We start from the raw sequence: 19,477 nt of genomic DNA, 5'->3' as shown, positions 1-19,477 counted from the left end.
GAAGAAGAGCACTGACTGATGGATCTGGATGGAGTGCTGAGTGTGACGGACAGCGGCTATCTGGAGGAGACAAGCGCAGTAAGTACTGAGTGACAGTGAGACAGGAACAGATACTGCAGTGATGGACAAATTTTTGAAAAGGAAAGAACTGGACTCTGAACAAAATTCGGAGCCAGATAAGAGCCCAAGTATGAGTGGGGATCAAAAGAAAGCAAAGATGGTTAGCTCAAGGAAATTCTTTGGCACAAGGCAATATAGCGAAAGCTATATTTCATTTGGATTTACTTTCACCGGAGATGCAAAGAAACCAACTCCACTGTGTGTGGTGTGTGGTGAAAAGCTATCTAACAGTGCTATGGTCCCAAGTAAACTTAAACGCCATCTCCAAACGAAACACCCTTCGCTTCAAAACAAGAATGCGGACTTTTTTGTTCACCTGCGTGAAAACACGGAGAAACAGGCAACTTTCATGAGAAAAACCACAAAGGTAAATGAAAGAGCTCTTAAAGCTAGCTATCAAGTTGCTGAACTTATAGCCAAGTCAAAAAAGTCGCACACTGTGGCAGAGACATTAATACTTCCCGCCTGCAAAGCTATTGTAGAGGAGATGCTCGGACCTGAAGCAGCTAAGGAAATAGACAAAGTCCCTCTCTCAGACAACACAATTTCCAGACGTATTAATGACATGTCTGCAGACATAGAAAGTGTGGTTTTGGAAAAGATCCGTATCAGTGAGAAATTTGCATTGCAACTTGACGAGTCTACTGATATCAGTGGACATGCTCAACTCTTGGCCAATGTGCGTTTTGTGGATGGTGATGCAATTAGAGAAAACTTCTTTTTTTGCAAGGCATTGCCAGAAAAAACAACAGGAGAAGAAATTTTTAGGGTCACATCAGAATACCTTGAACAAGGAGGACTTAAGTGGGAAAACTGCACAAGTGTCTGCACCGATGGAGCTGCAGCCATGGTCGGGCGCACCAAAGGCTTTGTAAGCAGAGTGAAGGAAAGAAATCCAGATGTGATTCTTACGCATTGTTTTTTACACCGTGAGGCCCTCGTAGCCAAGACTTTACCAGCAGACCTAGTTCCTGTGTTGGATGATGTTGTGCGCATGGTAAACTTTGTAAAGTCACGACCCGTGAAAAGTCGCATGTTTGCAGCTTTGTGTGAGGAGATGGGAGCGAAGCATAAAACCTTGCTGTTTCATACGGAGGTCCGGTGGTTGTCGCGTGGCAAGGTCTTGGTTCGTGTGTATGAGCTGCGGGAGGAACTTAAAGTGTTTCTGACAAATGAGAGGTCAGATTACGCAAAGCTGCTTGCAAGTGATGAGTGGTGTGCAAGGCTGGCATACCTGGCAGATATTTTTCATCATCTGAATGAGCTGAACACACGAATGCAAGGCCGAAATGAAAATCTGCTTACAAGTACAGATAAAATAAATGGATTCCGTTCAAAGGTGCAACTCTGGCATCAACACGTGGAAAGTGGCAATCTTGAAATGTTCACACTCACCAAGCAATGGCAAGGTGTTCACACTGCTGCACTGGGTGAGATAATAGTTAAACATTTAAAAACTCTCGAGGAGAAGTTGTCATTTTATTTCTCTTCAGTCTCCACTGAATGCCTTGACTGGGTTAGGGACCCTTATAGCTCAGCATCAGTTGGTGGAAAGGACATGACTTTACAGGAGCAGGAGGAACTAACTGAACTGAGACAAAATCGTAGTTTCAAGCTAAGATTTGCTGATCTACCTTTGGACAGTTTTTGGTTGGATACTGCCAAGGAGTTCCCCGTTCTGGCAAACAAAGCTATTTTGACATTGCTCCCATTTTCCACTACATATCTGTGTGAGATGAGCTTTTCAAGCCTGATTGCTATAAAAACTAAAGACAGAGAGAGACTGAGAGCTGTTGACGAAGAGCTACGTGTGTGTCTTTCTTCGATTCCTGCCAGAATATCAGCTTTGTGTTCAGCCAAACAGGCCCAGGTTTCGCACTGAGTAAGTCAACAGAAATATGAACAATTATGAGAATACTTTATTATTTCATAATAAAGTAATTATAAAATAATTTCTTTGTGTTTGATTACTATTCAAGAGAATTACTTTATATATAGTCAATATAGGCACAGAGGTAATTTTTTTTAACATTTTCTAATGGTGGTGTGCCTCGTGATTTTTTTCATGAAAAAAGTGTGCCTTTGCACAAAAAAGGTTGAAAAACACTGCTCTAGATCACAGGTGTCAAACTGGTGACCCTCCAGCTGTTGCCAAAGTCCCATGAGGCATTGCAAGATTGACAGTTACAAGCATGACTCCCAAGATGGGACTTGTAGTTTTGCAGCAGCTGGAGGGCCACGAGTTTGACACCTCTACTTTAGAGGGTAAGAGGGAGGTTTGGGAGTAAATGTGGGTACTGTTTGGACATACGCTTCAGATGCCATAATTAATTGATTTACCTTGCATTCACTGCCTGGTGGATTATTCTTGAAATAATAGTAATGAGCCCTAATTTGTTTTCTTTTGTAAACTTTCCCAGAAAACTCCCACGGTGTCCAGTATACTTCAACTAAAGGCCGCTACACTCTATATGGAGAAATGGCGGGGATGGACCTTTAATTCATCTGTCCATCCTCCATTCGTAGATCTCTTTTAATTCATGGAAACTATAGTACAGCTTCTATGAATGGAGGAGAGGGGTGGAAAGGCTAGGCATGCTCAGCACTCTTGTATTAACCCCCACAGCACTGGCAGATTACTGCTGTAGGTTTATGGGGGGCAGAGGACTTTGGATTTCAAGTGCCATCCCTTGTGCTGATTTATTTTTTTAAATCACCTCAACTTAGATTTTAAAGCAGGGGTGTCCAACCAAGACAGCTATGAATGCGGCCCAACACAAAATCCTAAATTTACTTGTTAAAATGTTCATTTTTTTTAGGGAATTTTTAGGGAATTTGTAAGTTAAAAATGTGTTTACACTTGCAGCAGAAGAAAAATTTGACAGTGTCTCTTTTCCGGACTTTTATAAGTTTTATCCCACTCTTCACAATCACTCCTTATTCTTGTCATCAGTTTTCGGCAGCACCTATATTTCTGAGCGACTAATTTGAAGGATGAAGCACACGAAGGGCAAAGTTAGAACCAAAATATCTTGAAAATTAAAAATTGCTACTACAGCCATCAAACCAGATATTGATGTTTATCAAAAACAGTGTCAAATATTGCACTTTTATGTTGCCCTTTTTAACATTTATAAAAAAAAATATTACAGAAAATGAAGTTTTACTGCTCAGATAGGTACATTATACATATCAGTGACCATTAACTTGTGTTCTACCCAACTTTTTCTGTTCATCAGCTATCTTTATGGTTAGTGCATTTTATGTGACAATTCCTCTTCTTCCAATGTGGCCCAGGAAAGTTGAAAGGTTGGACACCCCTGGTTTAAAGTTAGAATCAGCATCTACTGACACTTGTGGCTGATCCTTGAGTTCAGATGCTTGTGTTTACAGTAAAGTTGTTTGATTGTCTGTTGAGAAATATGTTCACAAGGTACTATAATGGAATATCAGGAATGGAATGTTTTAGTGGCTTAGGGAATACAGCCCCTGGAGCACTAAGAAAAGCCCCAGCAGAGACAAAGACATCAGTTAAAACATAAGTGTAATAGGTCAAAGAGAGCACCAAAGGAAAAATCCTTAGGGGTCCAAAGTCTTTATTGTCCAACTGGTTACAACAAGCAGACCAAGGGACAGTTCACACATTTTGGGGGGCCACATAATCCCTTTCATCAAGGTTGGGTGAAATGGCAGAATGTTAAACGGACTCAAAACTACTCCTAAGCAGACTGGAAGAGGATGTTATAAACAACAGTCAGTGCTGGTATTTACAGTAAATGTAGCACACTTTAGGTTCCTCATTCTCATCTGTTACACCCATCCCCACTGCATCCACTTTAAAAATTCTGGTGTTTCCAGGTATCCGTGATCTGTACTTGGATGGCCACTTACCAGGCCCAGGAACTGTCACAATGATGAGTAGAGGGCTTGCATAGCTGTGTGTAGTCCTTAACCATCAGAGATTAATAGTTACTTGCTTGGTATCTTTGTGAAGATTGTAGTGAAGATCATAGTGGTGGATAGTATTTGTAATGTTAAGCCAAGACACTGGAAAATGTCTTCTTTATACTAGTGGGATTCATCGGGGTTTGTCTAAAATAGCTTCAGTTTAGGCCCTTTGTAGAAATATGGTGCTCAATTGAAGTACCAAGGGATGGGTTCTCTAAAGTGTGCTCTTATACAATAACAAAAATAAAGATGAAAAGTAATGGCGCCTAAGGAAAGAGTATGAATGAAATATAACCTAATCTACCAGCTGCAAAATCCACCCTAACAATAGTGTGTAACCCAAAAAAAAAGAATATAAATTTGCGCTAGTAAATAAAACAACATTTAACCAAAATAAACAACTCAAATAAACAAATAAATGACTACAAATAACAATAAAAATATATGAAAGAAAATATATATTAAAATGTCCCAAAAAAAATTAAAATGTCCAAAAATAGTGTCCTAAAATTCAAAAAATATATATATGTGATAGTCCACCACCAATTTTGATATGAACAAACTCACCAAAATGTAAAAAATAAATAAGCAAAAAAACACACTATCTTCCCTGGGAGTAATAATCTGCAGGATGATAAGCCGTTTCCAGAGAGTGATATTCAGCAGAAGCCACCAGCAATGATCTGTGCTGAAAGGTAGGGAAATTCACTTCTCTCAAAATCCACCGATATTCATATCCAAAGGGTATCAGACCAGACACTCGAAAAAGAACAATGACAACTTCATAGTGCAGTACCTTAAAAACAACTTCATTTAGTGTGCTCATTGCACTTAACTCAAAGGGTGTCCCAGCCGACACCAGCGTTATCAGCATGTAAAACGATACAAAAAACAAACCCAGCCACTTGGCATATGCGCAGTAGGTCTCTGGGAAACGTAATGACGTCGCATCAATCTGACTCCGCCCTACGCGTTTCGTCATCGACGTCCTCACGGAGCGGATTATACAATAACAACTTGCTTATCTATGAGACAATTATCACTTAGATGTAATAGAAGAATCACATCCATGTATATAGATTTTGACAAGTATCGAGGATAGTAGGACTTTTGAGGCACTGCATAGCGACAGGTATTTTTAAAAACCTTATTACTTTTTTTTACAATCCCTTCTTTAAAACCAGTACTTATTAAAATAAAAATAAAATGATAACCGCATAATGGTTTAGTGCTCCATTGTCTGTTTCAAGTAACTTAATAATGATATATTAAGGGCAATGCCCAATGCACAATTTCTACAGTTCCTTTTGGCGGTTTGCGATACACAATTTAAGGCTGAAGGAGTCTCTGAGACTTCAATATCCTCTTCATCAGGAGAAACAAGGGTCAATTACTTTAAGAACATCAAAAAGATCTATATAGCTATAATACCATATCAGCCATACCAGCCACAGTTTTCTGTAACGGACTACAGAGGGGTCAATACTTAATCTTTCTTTTAATCTGAACTATTTCTAATGAAGGAATTGTAATAATAAAAGTAGAGTGGTAAAAGTAGAGTGGTTTTAAAAATAGCTGTTGCTGTATAGAACTTAAAAGTTCTACCATCCTTGTACTTGTCTGATAGACTATTTCTTTCTTTTTTAATTATGCTAGATATTATATACATTATATAGGAGACTTCCCAGGCATCCCAATTATGGAGCAAGCAAACTTTTCCATGGACACTACTGCCTGAAATTACTTAGCTAAGGTTCAGATGTTTTGGTACCTTTGTACTAAGACCGAGCCTTTAGTTTCTTCACATTTCACACTGGACCAGTACCCTTCTGATCCACTCAGGATATATTGATATTCTAAAGCAAAGTTTTACCTTCACTTGTGTTACTGTTTACTTATTTGGATGTGCAAGATCAAAAACTGAACTCTATTACTGACTTGTTTGTCCGTGATCTATATTAAATTTCTAGTCGTTTATCTTTTATATGGCTTTTGATGGAATTTTGTATTTTCTGGCTATTCATCATTGACTGGTTTCAAATAGATATTATTCTGCTGACAATTTTGAAGTCTCTCATACTTATATAGAAACATTTTTGTTTTTAGTTTCAGTAAAAATTGACAATGTGGCGGCTATTGATTCCTCACTGATGGGGCCTCCAACTGTGATGCCTGGAAATTTGGATGTGCATATGAAGGTACAGTATCATTTGACACTTATGTTTATATTACCATCTGAGATCGGCTCATAATTAACTACTGATGAGCAGTAATCCTCCTGGAAACGCTAGACAGATCCCTTCCTGAGATTCTCCTACAGGCTTGAAGTTGAAGGTTTCTTCAACCTATTCTTGCCTCAGCTTAGTTTATTTTCCTAGACTCACTTGGATACCATTGACACGGGAACCCCAAGGTACTGAACCTCACCACTCTAAAGTCAAAGCCTGGAAGATTCAAGGCTTAGCTTCACTGCTATTCTCTGCTGTACACATACCTGCTTTAGATCTTATGACAAATGATCCCAGTTGCACCCTCAACCAGTACAGTCCATTCCCAGGGGACGTTACCACCTTAAGATTAAGAGAGGAAGAGTCCACTGAAAAAACTTTTAATTATTCACTAGAACAATGAAGAATGACATATATACAGCTGCAATCGGGTGATGGCACATTCCTTGTTGTTGCAAATGATACAGACATTTTATCGAGAGCAGAGTCAAAAAGTATCCCATATCTGTAGGAAGGGTTGCTCTGAATCCAGCATCCCATGTAAAGGGATACTAGTAGTCCCAAAAAAGCCTGCATCTTCCTTCCTTATTAAAATGGAACTAAAGTCTCTCAATCAACATTAACCATTTTTAATCCTTATGCAAATAGCATTAGTAAATAGTTACTAAGGCATATTAGATTCACTTGTGTCAAACTTTTTTTTTTACAATTCTTCAGTTGCTTTATGGTTTCTGGCTTCAGCCAAAACGATGTCATACATCCCAGGATTCATCATGGGCATTTTTTTTCTTTCATCTGAAGACAGGGAGCAGGGGTTTTCTCAGCTAAGCGCGCCCTCCTTCCTAAATGCCTGAGCTAAGGACAGATAGATTCCAGGAAATAGATTTTGCATAAATTATCTGCCTTTACTCAAGATGGCTGCAGCTAGCAATGCTGGGGGGTGTTTTTCAAAGTAATTTCTCAATTAAAAAAAGTATTGTGACATAGATGGATGGGTAAGTTTGCTTTGAAAATTGAAAATAAATTAAACAGCGTTTTCAGTTTGTGGTGCTCAGTTTAAGGGGAAAGTGAATGGATAAGCCTTTCTGACTACTGGCTTAGTACTCCATTACTTCCCACCAAGACCCTGCACCTGGCAGAGCCTAGATGGCATTAACCTCTGATGACATCTAAAGTAATCATTCACTCCCAGGCTGGGGACCTTCACTGGCCATCTCAGTAACCACATCAGCCACACAACCAAAGCCAACCCCAGAATTTCTTTCACTCTCAGCTAAGAGCTAATGGCTAAACCTGGGAATTAAACTGGGGATATCCATGCCTTTCCCTACAGTATCATCTTACCAGAGATGATAAATAAATATGAAAATTATCCTACCATAGGCAAAGACAACCTTTAAACCAGTGCTAAAAACCTCTGTTCTGATACAGCTTCCTAGCAGCATGCAAGTTCTGGATAACTAGTAGTCTACCTGCGCTGCCGTTCCATTGAGGGAGGACTGATGTCATTAAGCAGAAACTGGTGCAGTGGATACAAGTTCTGACCACCCAGCACTCCGGTCTGCATAACTCCACCCTCTGTGATGCTTCTCTGTAAAAGGTCTTCCCTCCCACCTCTGTGCCTGTGGACCCCAGGCTGCCAAAATGGGGGTACAGCCAGTCCTCCCATACTGGGCACCAGCCTCCATCAGTTCAGCAGGAGAGCCTGGCAATGGCCACACTGGAGGTGGGGGATTATGCTCTGGTTTATGGCATAAAGAGACATTTTGCTTATCTTTGGTCTGTAGGCTAATCCCTCTGATCCTGACAATTAAAATATAGCTCTGTACTGCTGGCACAGGGCTGTCCCTGGTATATTGATATAGCGAAACAGAGTGAGTTGCTCCTCTTTCTCTATATCAGTCTGCTGGGAACAGCCCTGGCAGAATTATATTTTAAATTGTTGGGAGCTTTGGGACTACTCCATTGACAGAAGATAATCAATTTCACTGCCATATGCCAATGCATACACTCTGGAATGAGCGGCCTGCTGGTGGTTGGCACGCTGACCCTGCTGAATATAGAACAGGAGTTGATTTGCACAGAGTAAGTAATGTGGCCCTAACTGCTACTCTTTCAGTTAAGGCCCTATTCATACTTGAAAATGGGGCCATATGTGAACTTGTGCGTGAACCCCAGATGCGTGCTTGTAATCGATAAAGCAGTGTTTACCTGTAAATGATTGGCCCTGGACGCAAACTGGTCAGGAAATTGCTCCATGACTGATTACATGTGACCGACTATGATTAGCTGCAGGAGCTGTCAGTCTCCCATTGCTTTCAATGGGGCTTCCTCCCATGGATAATACCCAGGAACCCCCACTGGGTTCCCGCACATGATTGCACATGGCCACATTTGCTAGTGTCAGGACAGTACTGTATATTACTGTTTTAAAGCTCATAGCTGCACTGTCTACAGTTACAAGGAAAGCTGTGAGAATTTCCTTTTTAATAAAAGAAAAGTGAAAAACCCGAGTCTCTGCACATGGAGAGAAATATGAATGTTTCATTTTCCAAAGCATAAAAGATTACATCTAATTGGTGACTATGGGTAACAACTCTTTGTAGTGATATCTTTTAGTTATCTTTTTTTTGGTAAAAATAACATATAGAGCAGTCTCTCTTTTTAGTATGACCTAGCTCTTTGTTTTTTATTTGATATTTGATGAAAAGAAGCAGTACAAAACAGAAAGTCTTATGTATTATAGTGTAATTAGCCTTCGAATCCTATTGCCGTAAGCCTATCCATAAACCTATCCATCTCCGTTGCAAAAAAACTTGTGCAACCTATTCATTTCACTACTCAGTTCCACGCACAATATAAGAAAATGGAAAACATCTTGCGAAAGCATTGGTCTATGCTTTTAGAAGACCCTTTCCTCCAAACATCCCTTACCCAAAACCCAAAAGTCTGATACCAGAAAGCCAAAAGCAAAAGTGATAAAAAAAACTTTATAAAGATGGAACTGCAACCATCAAACAGAGACGTACTGTCAAAGTTAGAACTTCAACAGGAGCATCTTCTGATGAGAAGGGCTGAAGAAAATCGCCATGCAAGTTCACTGTAGTTAGCTAAAGAAGTAGAAAGCCAAACTGGGTTGATTGTTTCCCGTGACACAATACAGCCTACACTGCAGAGGAATGGCATGCATAGGTGTTGTCCATGAAGGAAGCCTCTCCTAAAACCCATGCACAAAAAAGCCTGCCTAGAATTTGCCAGGGCCCATGCTGAAAAAGAAGAAGACTACTGGGACTCTACTCTGGAGTGATGAGACCAAGATAAATGTTTTCAAAACTGTCGCAAAGGTGAGGAGTACAAAGAAAAATGCTTGGTGCCTACTGTCACGTACCTGGATAGTGAGTCTGACGTGAAAAGGCAGGCCTCCCGTACAACTCCGGCTCAAGGACCGCTGATGGTGAGACAGCGGTCGCAGGGGCACAGTGGGGTATGAGTGCCTAAGATCAGTCCGATAATAGCTGGTGGGCTGATGAGTTGCAGGCCAGAGCAGGGTGCAGATGTAGCCGTGCGGGATGGATGGATGCTGGAGCACAGCGTGCTGAGGATGCAGAGTCAGACAAGCCGGGTTCAATATTGGCGAGGCAGATCAGGCTTATAGCGGCAGGAGGAAGAGTAGTCGGGTCACAGGCCAGGTTCAGTAACAGAAGATCAATCAGACAGGAGCAGGCAGAAGAATAATCCGAGGACAAGCCAGAGGTCAGGGCAGGAGGCAATCAAGCAGAAGTCAGGAACAGGCTGGTTTGGCAACAGGAATCAATCACGGAAGCCAGGAACACAAGCAGGGTAAAATACCATAGGGCAATGAGATAACCACAGCAGACAGTTTAAATAGCCCTCTTGGCGCCAGCATTAGTGACAGGTGCGTGCCCGCATGCACGAGTGTGCATGCGTGCGCACAAGTGCGTGCGGCTATGCCCAAGTGCCTGCACATCTGCTCGGCTTGCAAGGACTCTGCACATGCGCATATTTATGCGCCGCGGAGCTTTACCTGCACTATGGGCAGGCCTTTCCTGACACCTACATTGAAAATGTGGTGGTGGCAGTGTCCTTCTGTGGGGCTGCATGAGTGCTGCTGGTGTCAGGGAGCTGCGTTTCATCAATGGTATCATGATTTCACAATTGTACTGCTCTATATTGAAAGAGGAGATGCTACCATCACTCCGTGCCCTTGGTCATTATGCACTTTTCCAACATGACAATGATCCAAAACACACATCTAAGGCCACTTGCATTTCTGAAGAACAGGGTGAAAGTGATTCAGTGGCCAAGTATGTCTCCTGATCTGAACCCAATCGAACACCTATGGGGAATTCTGAAGAGGCAAGTTGAGCATTACTCTCCATCCAGCATTCAGGCTCTAAAAGAGGTCGTTCTTGAAGGATGGAAAAAGATAGATGTTGCAATATGTCGCCAAAGTGTTCATTCCGTGCCTAGAAGACTTGGTACTGTCCTTACAAATCATGGAGGTCATACAAAATACTAGATGTAGTAGTTTTTGTTGTGGGGTGTATTCATTCTTACATCAACTAATTTGACTAAAACTGAAGATTTTGTAACTTATATTATTAACCTTACTTTCATGTAATGAGCTAAACAAATATTCTAAAAAACACAGTTTTGTCCAAATTTTGGAAATTGTTCTTTTGTTCACTGAGATTTTGATTAAAATCTTACTTTTCAAAAGGGTGTAATCATTTATGCTGAGCACTGTATAACAGCTCCAGGAGTGTCCTGTAGAAGGAGCAAGAGGCTCTGAGCGCGTAGCCAGTAATCTCTACAATCCTCTTCCAGTCCTCCTTGTTCCTCCGGTGACGTCATATCTGTCCGTCCGGAGGGTGCTGGGGTGGGCTATCCCCCAAAGCCAACCCTAACCTGCCACTACACTACTCTAAGCTGCCGCAATGCTGCCCTAAATTGACACAATATCACCCTAATCTGATACTTTACCGCCCTAGCTTGACACTATACTGTCATTGACTGACACTATACTTATCTCCGTTATGCATTGGGTGAGGTGGAGGAGCTGTGCCCCTGTTCTCTGCCCTGCTGACCTCCCATCCTTTGCCCCCCTGATATTTTTTACTGCACCCCCACATTGGACAAGCTCGATCCGGCCCTGTCGTGTGTTCCATGTTCTGCATTAGACATTCTGCCTTGCTTCCGTCTCTAGCACTACCATCGGAAACTGGGGACGGAGATGAGAGATCCCTCATGGACATGCAGATGTTCTTGTTATCTACTTATCTCTGTGAGTGCTTTTAATCATGTGATAATAAGGTTTACAAAATACTGCACTTAGTGGTGCCTCCTTTTCTCTCTCATACAACACCCATATATCGATGGAATGACTGTAATATGGTCCGATATTACCAACCACTGAACATGTTTATATGTGGCAAACACTTTTTCAAGTTTAAGACCAGGACTGTCAACGGTAAAGCATGGTGGTGGCGCAATCATGGTTTGGGCAGCCACATCTTGATGTTCTGCAGGCCCCATCATCACCTTGAAAAATAGAGTCCCTGCCAGCAACTATATACAAATATGGAAACCCTTAGGATCAGTAGTTACATTTTATATATATATATATATATATATATATACATATACATATACATACATACACACACTTTAAGGGCACCCCAGTCTTAATCCGTACGGTTCAATATTGAGTTGGCCCACCCTTTGCAGCTATAACAGATTCACCTCTTCTGGGAAGGCCATCCACAAGGTTTAGGAGTGTGTCTATGGGAATATTTGACCATTCTTCCAGAAGCACATTTGTGAGGCCAGGCACTGATGTCGGATGAGAAGTCCTGGCTCGCAGTCTCCGCTCTAATTCATCCCAAAGGTGTTCTATTGGGTTGAGGTCAGGACTCTGTGCAGGCCAGTCAAGTTCCTCCACCCCAAACTGGCTCATTCATGTCTTTATGGACCTTGCTTTGTGCACTGGTGTGCAGTCTTGTTGTAACAGGAAGTGGCCATCCCCAAACTGTTCCCACAAAACTGGGAGAATGAAATTGTCCAAAATGTCTTGGTATGCTGGTGCCTTAAAAGCTCCCTTCACTGGAACTAAGGGGCCAAGCCCAACCCCTGAAAAACAACCCCACACTATAATCCCCCCTCCACCAAACTTTACACTTGGCACAATGCAGTAAGGCAAGTACCGTTCTCCTGGCAACCGTCAAGCCCAGATACATCCATCGGATTGCCAGACAGAGAAGCGTGATTCATCACTCCAGAGAACACATCTCCACTGCTCCAGAGTCCAGTGGCGGCGTGCTTTACACCTTGGCATCCGACGCTTTGCATTGCACTTGGTGATGTAAGACTTGGATGCAGCTGCTCCGCCATGGAAACCCATTCCATGAAGCTCTCTATGCAGTGTTGTGCTAATCTGAAGGCCACACGAAGTTTGGAGCTCTTTAGCTACTGACTCTGCAGACATTTGGCGACTTCTGCACACTGTAGGCTTCAGCGTGCGCTGACCCCGCTCTGTCATTTTACATGGCCTACCATGTAGCTGAGTTGCTGTTGTTCCCAGTTGCTTCCACTTTGTTATAATAACACTAACAGTTGACCGTGGAATATTTAGTAGCAAGAAAATTTCATGGATGGACTTATTGCACAGATGGCAGCCTATAACAGTAGCATGCTTGAATTCACTGAGCTTCTGAGAGCGATCCATTCTTTCACAAATGTTTACAGTCTGCATGCCGAGGGGCTTGATTTTATACATCTGTGGCCATGGGGGTGATTGGAACACCCAAATCCAATACTTTTGGCAATATGGTGTTGTCAAATTGTGATTTGATGAGTATGCAGACAAAGCCTTGCACCTTCCCTGGGTCCTGCAGTCACCAGACCTGAATATCATAGAGCAACTATGGTCAATTTTGGAGAACAAGCTTTGGGCTAGTTTTCTGCCTCTGGTATCTCTGTGAGAACTGGAATGATTTTTGCATGAAGTGATATCAGATGCCATTATCCACCACTCAAGACTTATATTCGTCAATTCCCTGGAGAATTTAGGCCTCCAAAGGCAGTCCAACACTATGTTTGGTAACGATTTTGTTCTTTTATCTGGTGTTTCCATAATTCCATATATTATGTCTACAGCTCAAGGCACATTGGCATGAGTGGGCCCCATGGGGTCCACAGGGAAGCCCAGGCCCAGCGGTGGATGCCTGTAGGTGGCCCCAGTGCAGCATTACTCCAGCAGAGTGCAAGAGCACATAGCTCTGCCTCTCTCCATGATCAACTGGGGGGAGGGCCCTAGAGTTGCAACCTCATCCCTTTAAAACCGAACATGTATTAATTACACAGGTTCTGTGGCTGATTAAGGTGGTAATTAAACTCACTTAGTGCCTTATCTGCATTAAATTAGCCTCATAACCTGTGTAATTAATATGTATTTGGTTTTAAAAGGATGAGGTGGCAACCCTAGAGGGACCTGTCAAGTAGGATGTACTGGGCCCCATGATTTTTAATGGCAGCCCTGTGTGGACCCCTCCTTCCAAATATGGCAGCTGAAATATCGATTATGCCCCTGTGATGACCTCACGGGGGCTAAGAAGGGGAATAAAACAACGTTGGAACAAGGTAGGTCAAACATTTTAAAAGAAGGATGCTAAGCAAGCATTTTTTTTTTACTGTTGTCCCAAGATGGCATTTAAATTAGTGAGGAACGTATGAAATTGTGATTGTCTTTTTGCAGATGTCTTTGTCACTAACATATTTGTTCAAAACTTGTATCCACAGGGTGAAGTTTTTGAAACTGCACACCGTGCTACACCACCATTTTCCCCACCATCACTGTCTCTACCAGATGATCACAACCTGATGGTCTACATTGCTGTCTCTGATTACTTATTTAATACAGCTGGGTTTGTGTATCAGTCAGCTGGAAAGCTTGTCTTCAATGTGACTGATGACATGGTAAGAAAGCCAATTATAAAAATACTGCATACACCATTTACCGAACAGTGATTTTGTGTAATAGGCCAGTAAAATCAGCAAGAGTATTTTATGCCTGAATCAACCTGTTCTGAAATCTGGAAAATGTATTGTTACACCATGCTTTCAGTAATTACTTGGATCGTGGAAACACATTATGATCGTAAAGGATTACTGGTAGCCATTGTTCAATGCATAAAATAGAAAGCCACATGTGTTTAAAGCCCAATAGCATTTTTTTTCTATAAACGAGACAACATAAAAAATAAACGTAACCACTTCAAGTCTGGGCACTTTCACCCCCTATCTGTCCAGGCCAATTTTCAGCTTTCAGTGCTGTCACACTTTGAATGACAATTGCACGGTCATGCAACACTGTACCCATATGACTTTTTTTAGCATTTTTTTAGACAGATAAAACTGTATTTTGTTGGTACTTATTCACCACGGGGATTTTTATTTTTTTGCTATATAAATGAAAAAGTCCAAACATTTTGAAAAAAAAGTGTTTTTCCTATAAACTTTTGCAAATAAATAATCTTTCTTCATAAATCTTGGCCAAAATGTATTCAGCTATCTTTTTAGAAAAAAAAAATAACCCAAATTAGTTTATAACCAAAAAGTATAATTTTTAAAACATTTTTTTTTACATTTTTATTTTATTTTTGTATATTATTATTTATGTTTTTTTTTAACATACTGTCACCCTAGCAGTACAGTGTCACCATAGTGACACTGTACTACTTGTGGAGGGTGATGATGATTTTTTTTATTTTTTACACTGATTGCTTTTACACACATAAAGGCTGTAAAAGCAATCATTTCTCCTTCTCTCTGGCTGCATTCTTGCAGCCATTGAGAAATACTGTGAGAGCTGTGATTGGTCACAGCTTATCACATGGTACAATGCTGTTGTGAATAGCCTTGTACCATGTGACCTCTGTGATCATTCACAGATTTTACTAGGAGTAAGCACAGGGGCGGACTGACAACTCATGGGGCCCCCGGGCAACAGTGGATCATGGGGCTCCTGTGTCCTTGCCCAAACTCAAAAAAGCCTATGAAAAAGGTACCAGAGGCATCTCATGGGGCCCCCTACTGACCCCGGGCCCTCGGGCAGTGCCCGAGTTTCCAAATGGTCAGTCCGCCCCTGAGTAAGCAATGATATCAGAAAGTGACATCTTGCTTACTACTATTCATGTGATCAGTGATTGGCCAATCAGTGATCACATGATCAAGACCTCACATGGATCACGGTGCCACGCGTTCCCAGGGAGCAGGCAGGGAAGCGGGAGGACATTTACAAACGACCACCCGCTCCTGCACTGCTCCCGTCCAGCTGTTTATGTACATGGGCCAGAGGGGAAGTGGTTAAATAAATGTAATATTGCTCCAAACTAATACCTAGCAGCTGCTGCAGTGGTAGCATGCTGAATATCCAGAACATAATTAAAGCAGTCTGGATCTAAGAAGTCCCATGTACCCCTGCAGAGTCATAACTGCTGTGCTCCAATCAACAGCAATCATAGGGGTTGATTTATTAAAGGCAAATAGACTGTGCACTTTGCAAAGTGCAGTTGCCCTATGCAAGTGCAGTTGCTCCAGAGCTTAGTAAATGAGGTAAAGCTTCAAAGAATAAATAAATATGCAAAGAATACCCAATCATGTGCAAGGAACAAAAAACCATTTTGCTTGCACATGATTGGATGATGGACCTCAGAAGAGCTTCTGCTCATTTACTAGACTCTGGAGCAACTGCACTTGCAAAGTGCACAGTCTATTTGCCTTTAGTAAATGAACCCCTTGCTGTCTGAGAAGTGTTGTTGATTGGAGCACTGTGCGGGAAGACGTGTCTGACTACTGAAATCAGAAGCGCTGCTCTCACATTTCTCTCTCTGCTTTCATCACAGATTGCATCAATCCATGTATCTAGCATGCTGCCAGGGGAGGGCTGCTAAGCATTAGTTATGAGCATTTTTGCATTTATTAAAAGAAAGAAGAAAAAAAACACAACAAATAGTTTATTTATATACAGCCTCATTTCATAGGTACATTAAAAAATACAGCTTCAACTAGGCTTTAAAGTGGTTGTAAAGGCTCAAGGCCTTCATGCCATCTATGCATGAAGGTAAAAAACCTTCTCTGTGCAGCAGCCCCCCCAATCACCTCAGCCCCTTCTTGATGCAGCAAAATGCACTGGAGTTTCGGCTATCCCAGGACTCCCTCTCCTCATTGGCTGAGACAAAGTGGGAGCCAATGACTCCCACTGCTGTCAATCACAGCAATAAACCAATGAGAAGAGAGAGAGGGCAGGGCCGAGCCACGGCTGTGTGTGTGAATGGACACACGGAGCAGCGGGTGCCCCCATAGCAAGCTGCTTGCTGTGGGGGCACCTGACAGGAGGGAGGGGCCAGGGCCACCGGCGGGGGACCTGAGAAGAGGAGGATCTGGGCTGCTCTGTGTAAAACCACTGCACACATCAGGCAAGTATGACATGTTTGTTATTAAAAAATAAATAAAAAATAAGCCTTTAGAATCACTTTAAGGCACAGAGTTGCAAATTAACCCAGAATATATGTTAAAAATATGTGGATTACCTTTTATAAAGATAGAGAACAATCATAAACAATGTGTTGTTTATTCTTTTATTAAGAATAAAAGAAAAGGCATCTCAACCTATATTTGTAAATGCAAGAATAGGCAAAATCAACTTAAAGCTAGGTTCACACCTATGCAGTTTGCGTTTGATCCGTTTCTGCAGTACGTTTTGCGTTGTGTTTTGCATTTTTGCACTTGCGTTTTTGCTGCGCTTTGCTTTTTTTTTATTTTTCTTGCTAGGCAGATTTAAAATTCAAAACACATCAAAAACTCAGCAAAAATGCACTACATGCATTTCTGCAGCATTTCCATTGAAGTCTATAGAACCAAAAATGCAACTTTGTGCGTTCAAAAAAGTCCCTGACCCTTTCCAAAACACACCGGGTGAAAACAGGGAGATGTGAACATGTCCCATTGGAAATCATGTTAAATGGACTGTACTGCGTTTCTTCAAAACGCTGCGGAAAACGCTTAGGTGTGAACCTGGGGTAAAGCTGAACTCCAAGAATTAGTTAAACTCTGTCCTTGACGTTGACTTATGTGTTGTTATTTCTTCATATACTGTAGGTTCCAAAAAGTTCTCCAATGAGACTGAACACCTCGGCTATTGGAGTATTTATACCACAGGTAACGTATGATAGCCTGATTTGGGGCATAGTGGAATTTTAGCTCCTTGTGATGGCTAAAAATGTGTAATATATTTGGGTAGATATTTGGAACTATTGGTGACCTTTTCTTTTAATTTGAGGATCACAGTAGCATCTGTATTTGTCCTATTCTATTGGTCACAGCTATGTGGTACCTCTTAGCCCTCATGCACACGGGGCGTTTTGATAATGCTGGTAATGTTAGCTGTGTAAAGTCATGTTAAAAACAAGTTTTTCAGCTTTTTTTAGCAATTTTGCATTAGCGTATAGCTGCGTTTTGCTGCAATTAGCGGCGTTTTCCCGCATTTGCTTTTTTAGCTATTTTTACCAAAAAAAATATTTTTTTTTGGTCAAAAAAACTCCGAAAAGCTGGTTTTCGGTGTTTTGGTGTTTTGCTGCATTTTTCAGCGTTAGAGCATTTTTACAGCTAAAAAACACCTCTAGAAACCCACTAGTCCTGGGGTTTTTTTCCAGCCAAAAAAGATTGATTAGTCTATCTGTGAATGGACACATAGGATAACATGCCGAGGGGTTTACTAGCTGTAGAAAAAAATGTCAAAGCCCAAAACAGCAGTTGTAAAAAGATCAAGTCTGCATGAGGACTTAGGCTAGGTCAGTGTTTCTCAACTCCAGTCCTCATGGACCCCCAACAGGTCATGTTTTCAGGATTTCCATTATTTTGCACAGGTGATTTGATCAGTTTCACTGCCTTATTAATTACCACAGCTGTTTCATCTGAGGGAAATCCTGAAAACATGACCTGTTGGGGGTCCATGAGGACTGGAGTTGAGAAACACTGGGCTAGGTTCACATATGTGTGGGTGGTGCCGCTGCGGATACACACAAAGATCCGTGCAGCTGCACCACCCACACAGAAGAATGCGGACCTGCGGGCGGGTGCCATTATTTCTAATGGCACGCCGCCCGCAATGGATATCGCAACCCGACTGGGAACTGAGGTTCCTGTGTGGGCTGCATTTTCAGAAGAAGTGCAGGGACTTCTTCCCTGCGTGTCCAGGGCGCGGGAGTCCATTCAAATGAATGGGCTCTCATGCCCGCACAAAACGCGGCCCGCAGGAACGCGGATATGTGTACCAGGGCTAATAGTCTAATCTACTTCAGAGATCTGGCAACCACTCTTATTGTAGGCCCCAGTATTCTCCGAAAGGCACATGGGAACTTTACATAGCACAGCTGAAATGCTCCCTTGCATTATGAACAGCTATGCCTTTCTGATAAGTACCTTCTTCAAATTCAGATAGCAGGCATGGTGTTAAAGTAGAACTATGCTCTCCCATTAAATAAATGCAACACTTAAAATGTATCTGCACTTACAATTTTCTTTTGGTCCCCCTGCAAAGTCCCACAGATACCTGATAACTTTACCAGTGCAAGTCCACCTGTGGCTCCATTCACATTTGTGCAACCAGTCATATGACTCTAAACACTAAAGTTGCATGATAAGTCGTTCCCCATGTTTTCAATGACAACCATTCAAATATGTACGACTTAAAGTTGCAGCGACTTCAAAGTAGTCCATGCACTACTTTGGCGTGACTTTCATGCAACTTGAGTGCCATAGGCTGCAATGTAAACCCTCAAAGGTCCTATGAAAGTTGTGGCTGAATGTTGTACATGCAACAGTTGTCCATTATCATTAATGAAAGCCAAAGTCGTATCCAAGTTGCACCCATCCAAGGTTGCATCAAACTTGCATCAAAGCCGTAAGTCGTACGAATTTGGAGTCGTACAAGTGTCAATGGAACCTAATACAGATTCATGTTATGGTGTGACAACATTGCTGCACTGTCCCTGAGATGGGGGTGGGGGGTAAAGAAAATGTTGCAGGGGGTGTGGCTATCAACATTGTCACTGCAGTCAATAACTAGCCACACCTAGTCCACATTAAACCAACCTGCAATT

The 19,477-nt window shown here is 41.8% G+C and overlaps 1 protein-coding gene across 1 annotated transcript in view; it reads left to right on the top strand.

Annotated features, from left to right (window-relative positions):
* Positions 1 to 19,477, top strand: part of LOC149465835 (bactericidal permeability-increasing protein-like) — a 51,533-nt gene that overhangs the window by 20,110 nt on the left and 11,946 nt on the right. The window contains exons 7-9 of the mRNA XM_089673374.1: positions 6,175 to 6,266; positions 14,115 to 14,291; positions 17,475 to 17,534. Coding sequence (XP_089529500.1) covers positions 6,175 to 6,266; positions 14,115 to 14,291; positions 17,475 to 17,534 — 329 coding nt within the window. The remainder of the gene's footprint in view (positions 1 to 6,174; positions 6,267 to 14,114; positions 14,292 to 17,474; positions 17,535 to 19,477) is intronic.

Source organism: Staurois parvus, unplaced genomic scaffold (genome assembly GCF_062004578.1).
Source record: "Staurois parvus isolate SC_StPar_1 unplaced genomic scaffold, SC_StPar_1.0 ptg000137l, whole genome shotgun sequence".
NCBI classification, from domain to species: Eukaryota; Metazoa; Chordata; class Amphibia; order Anura; family Ranidae; genus Staurois; species Staurois parvus.
The sequence above is the reverse complement of the archived record's forward strand: the minus strand, read 5'-3'. Positions and strand labels throughout refer to the sequence as shown.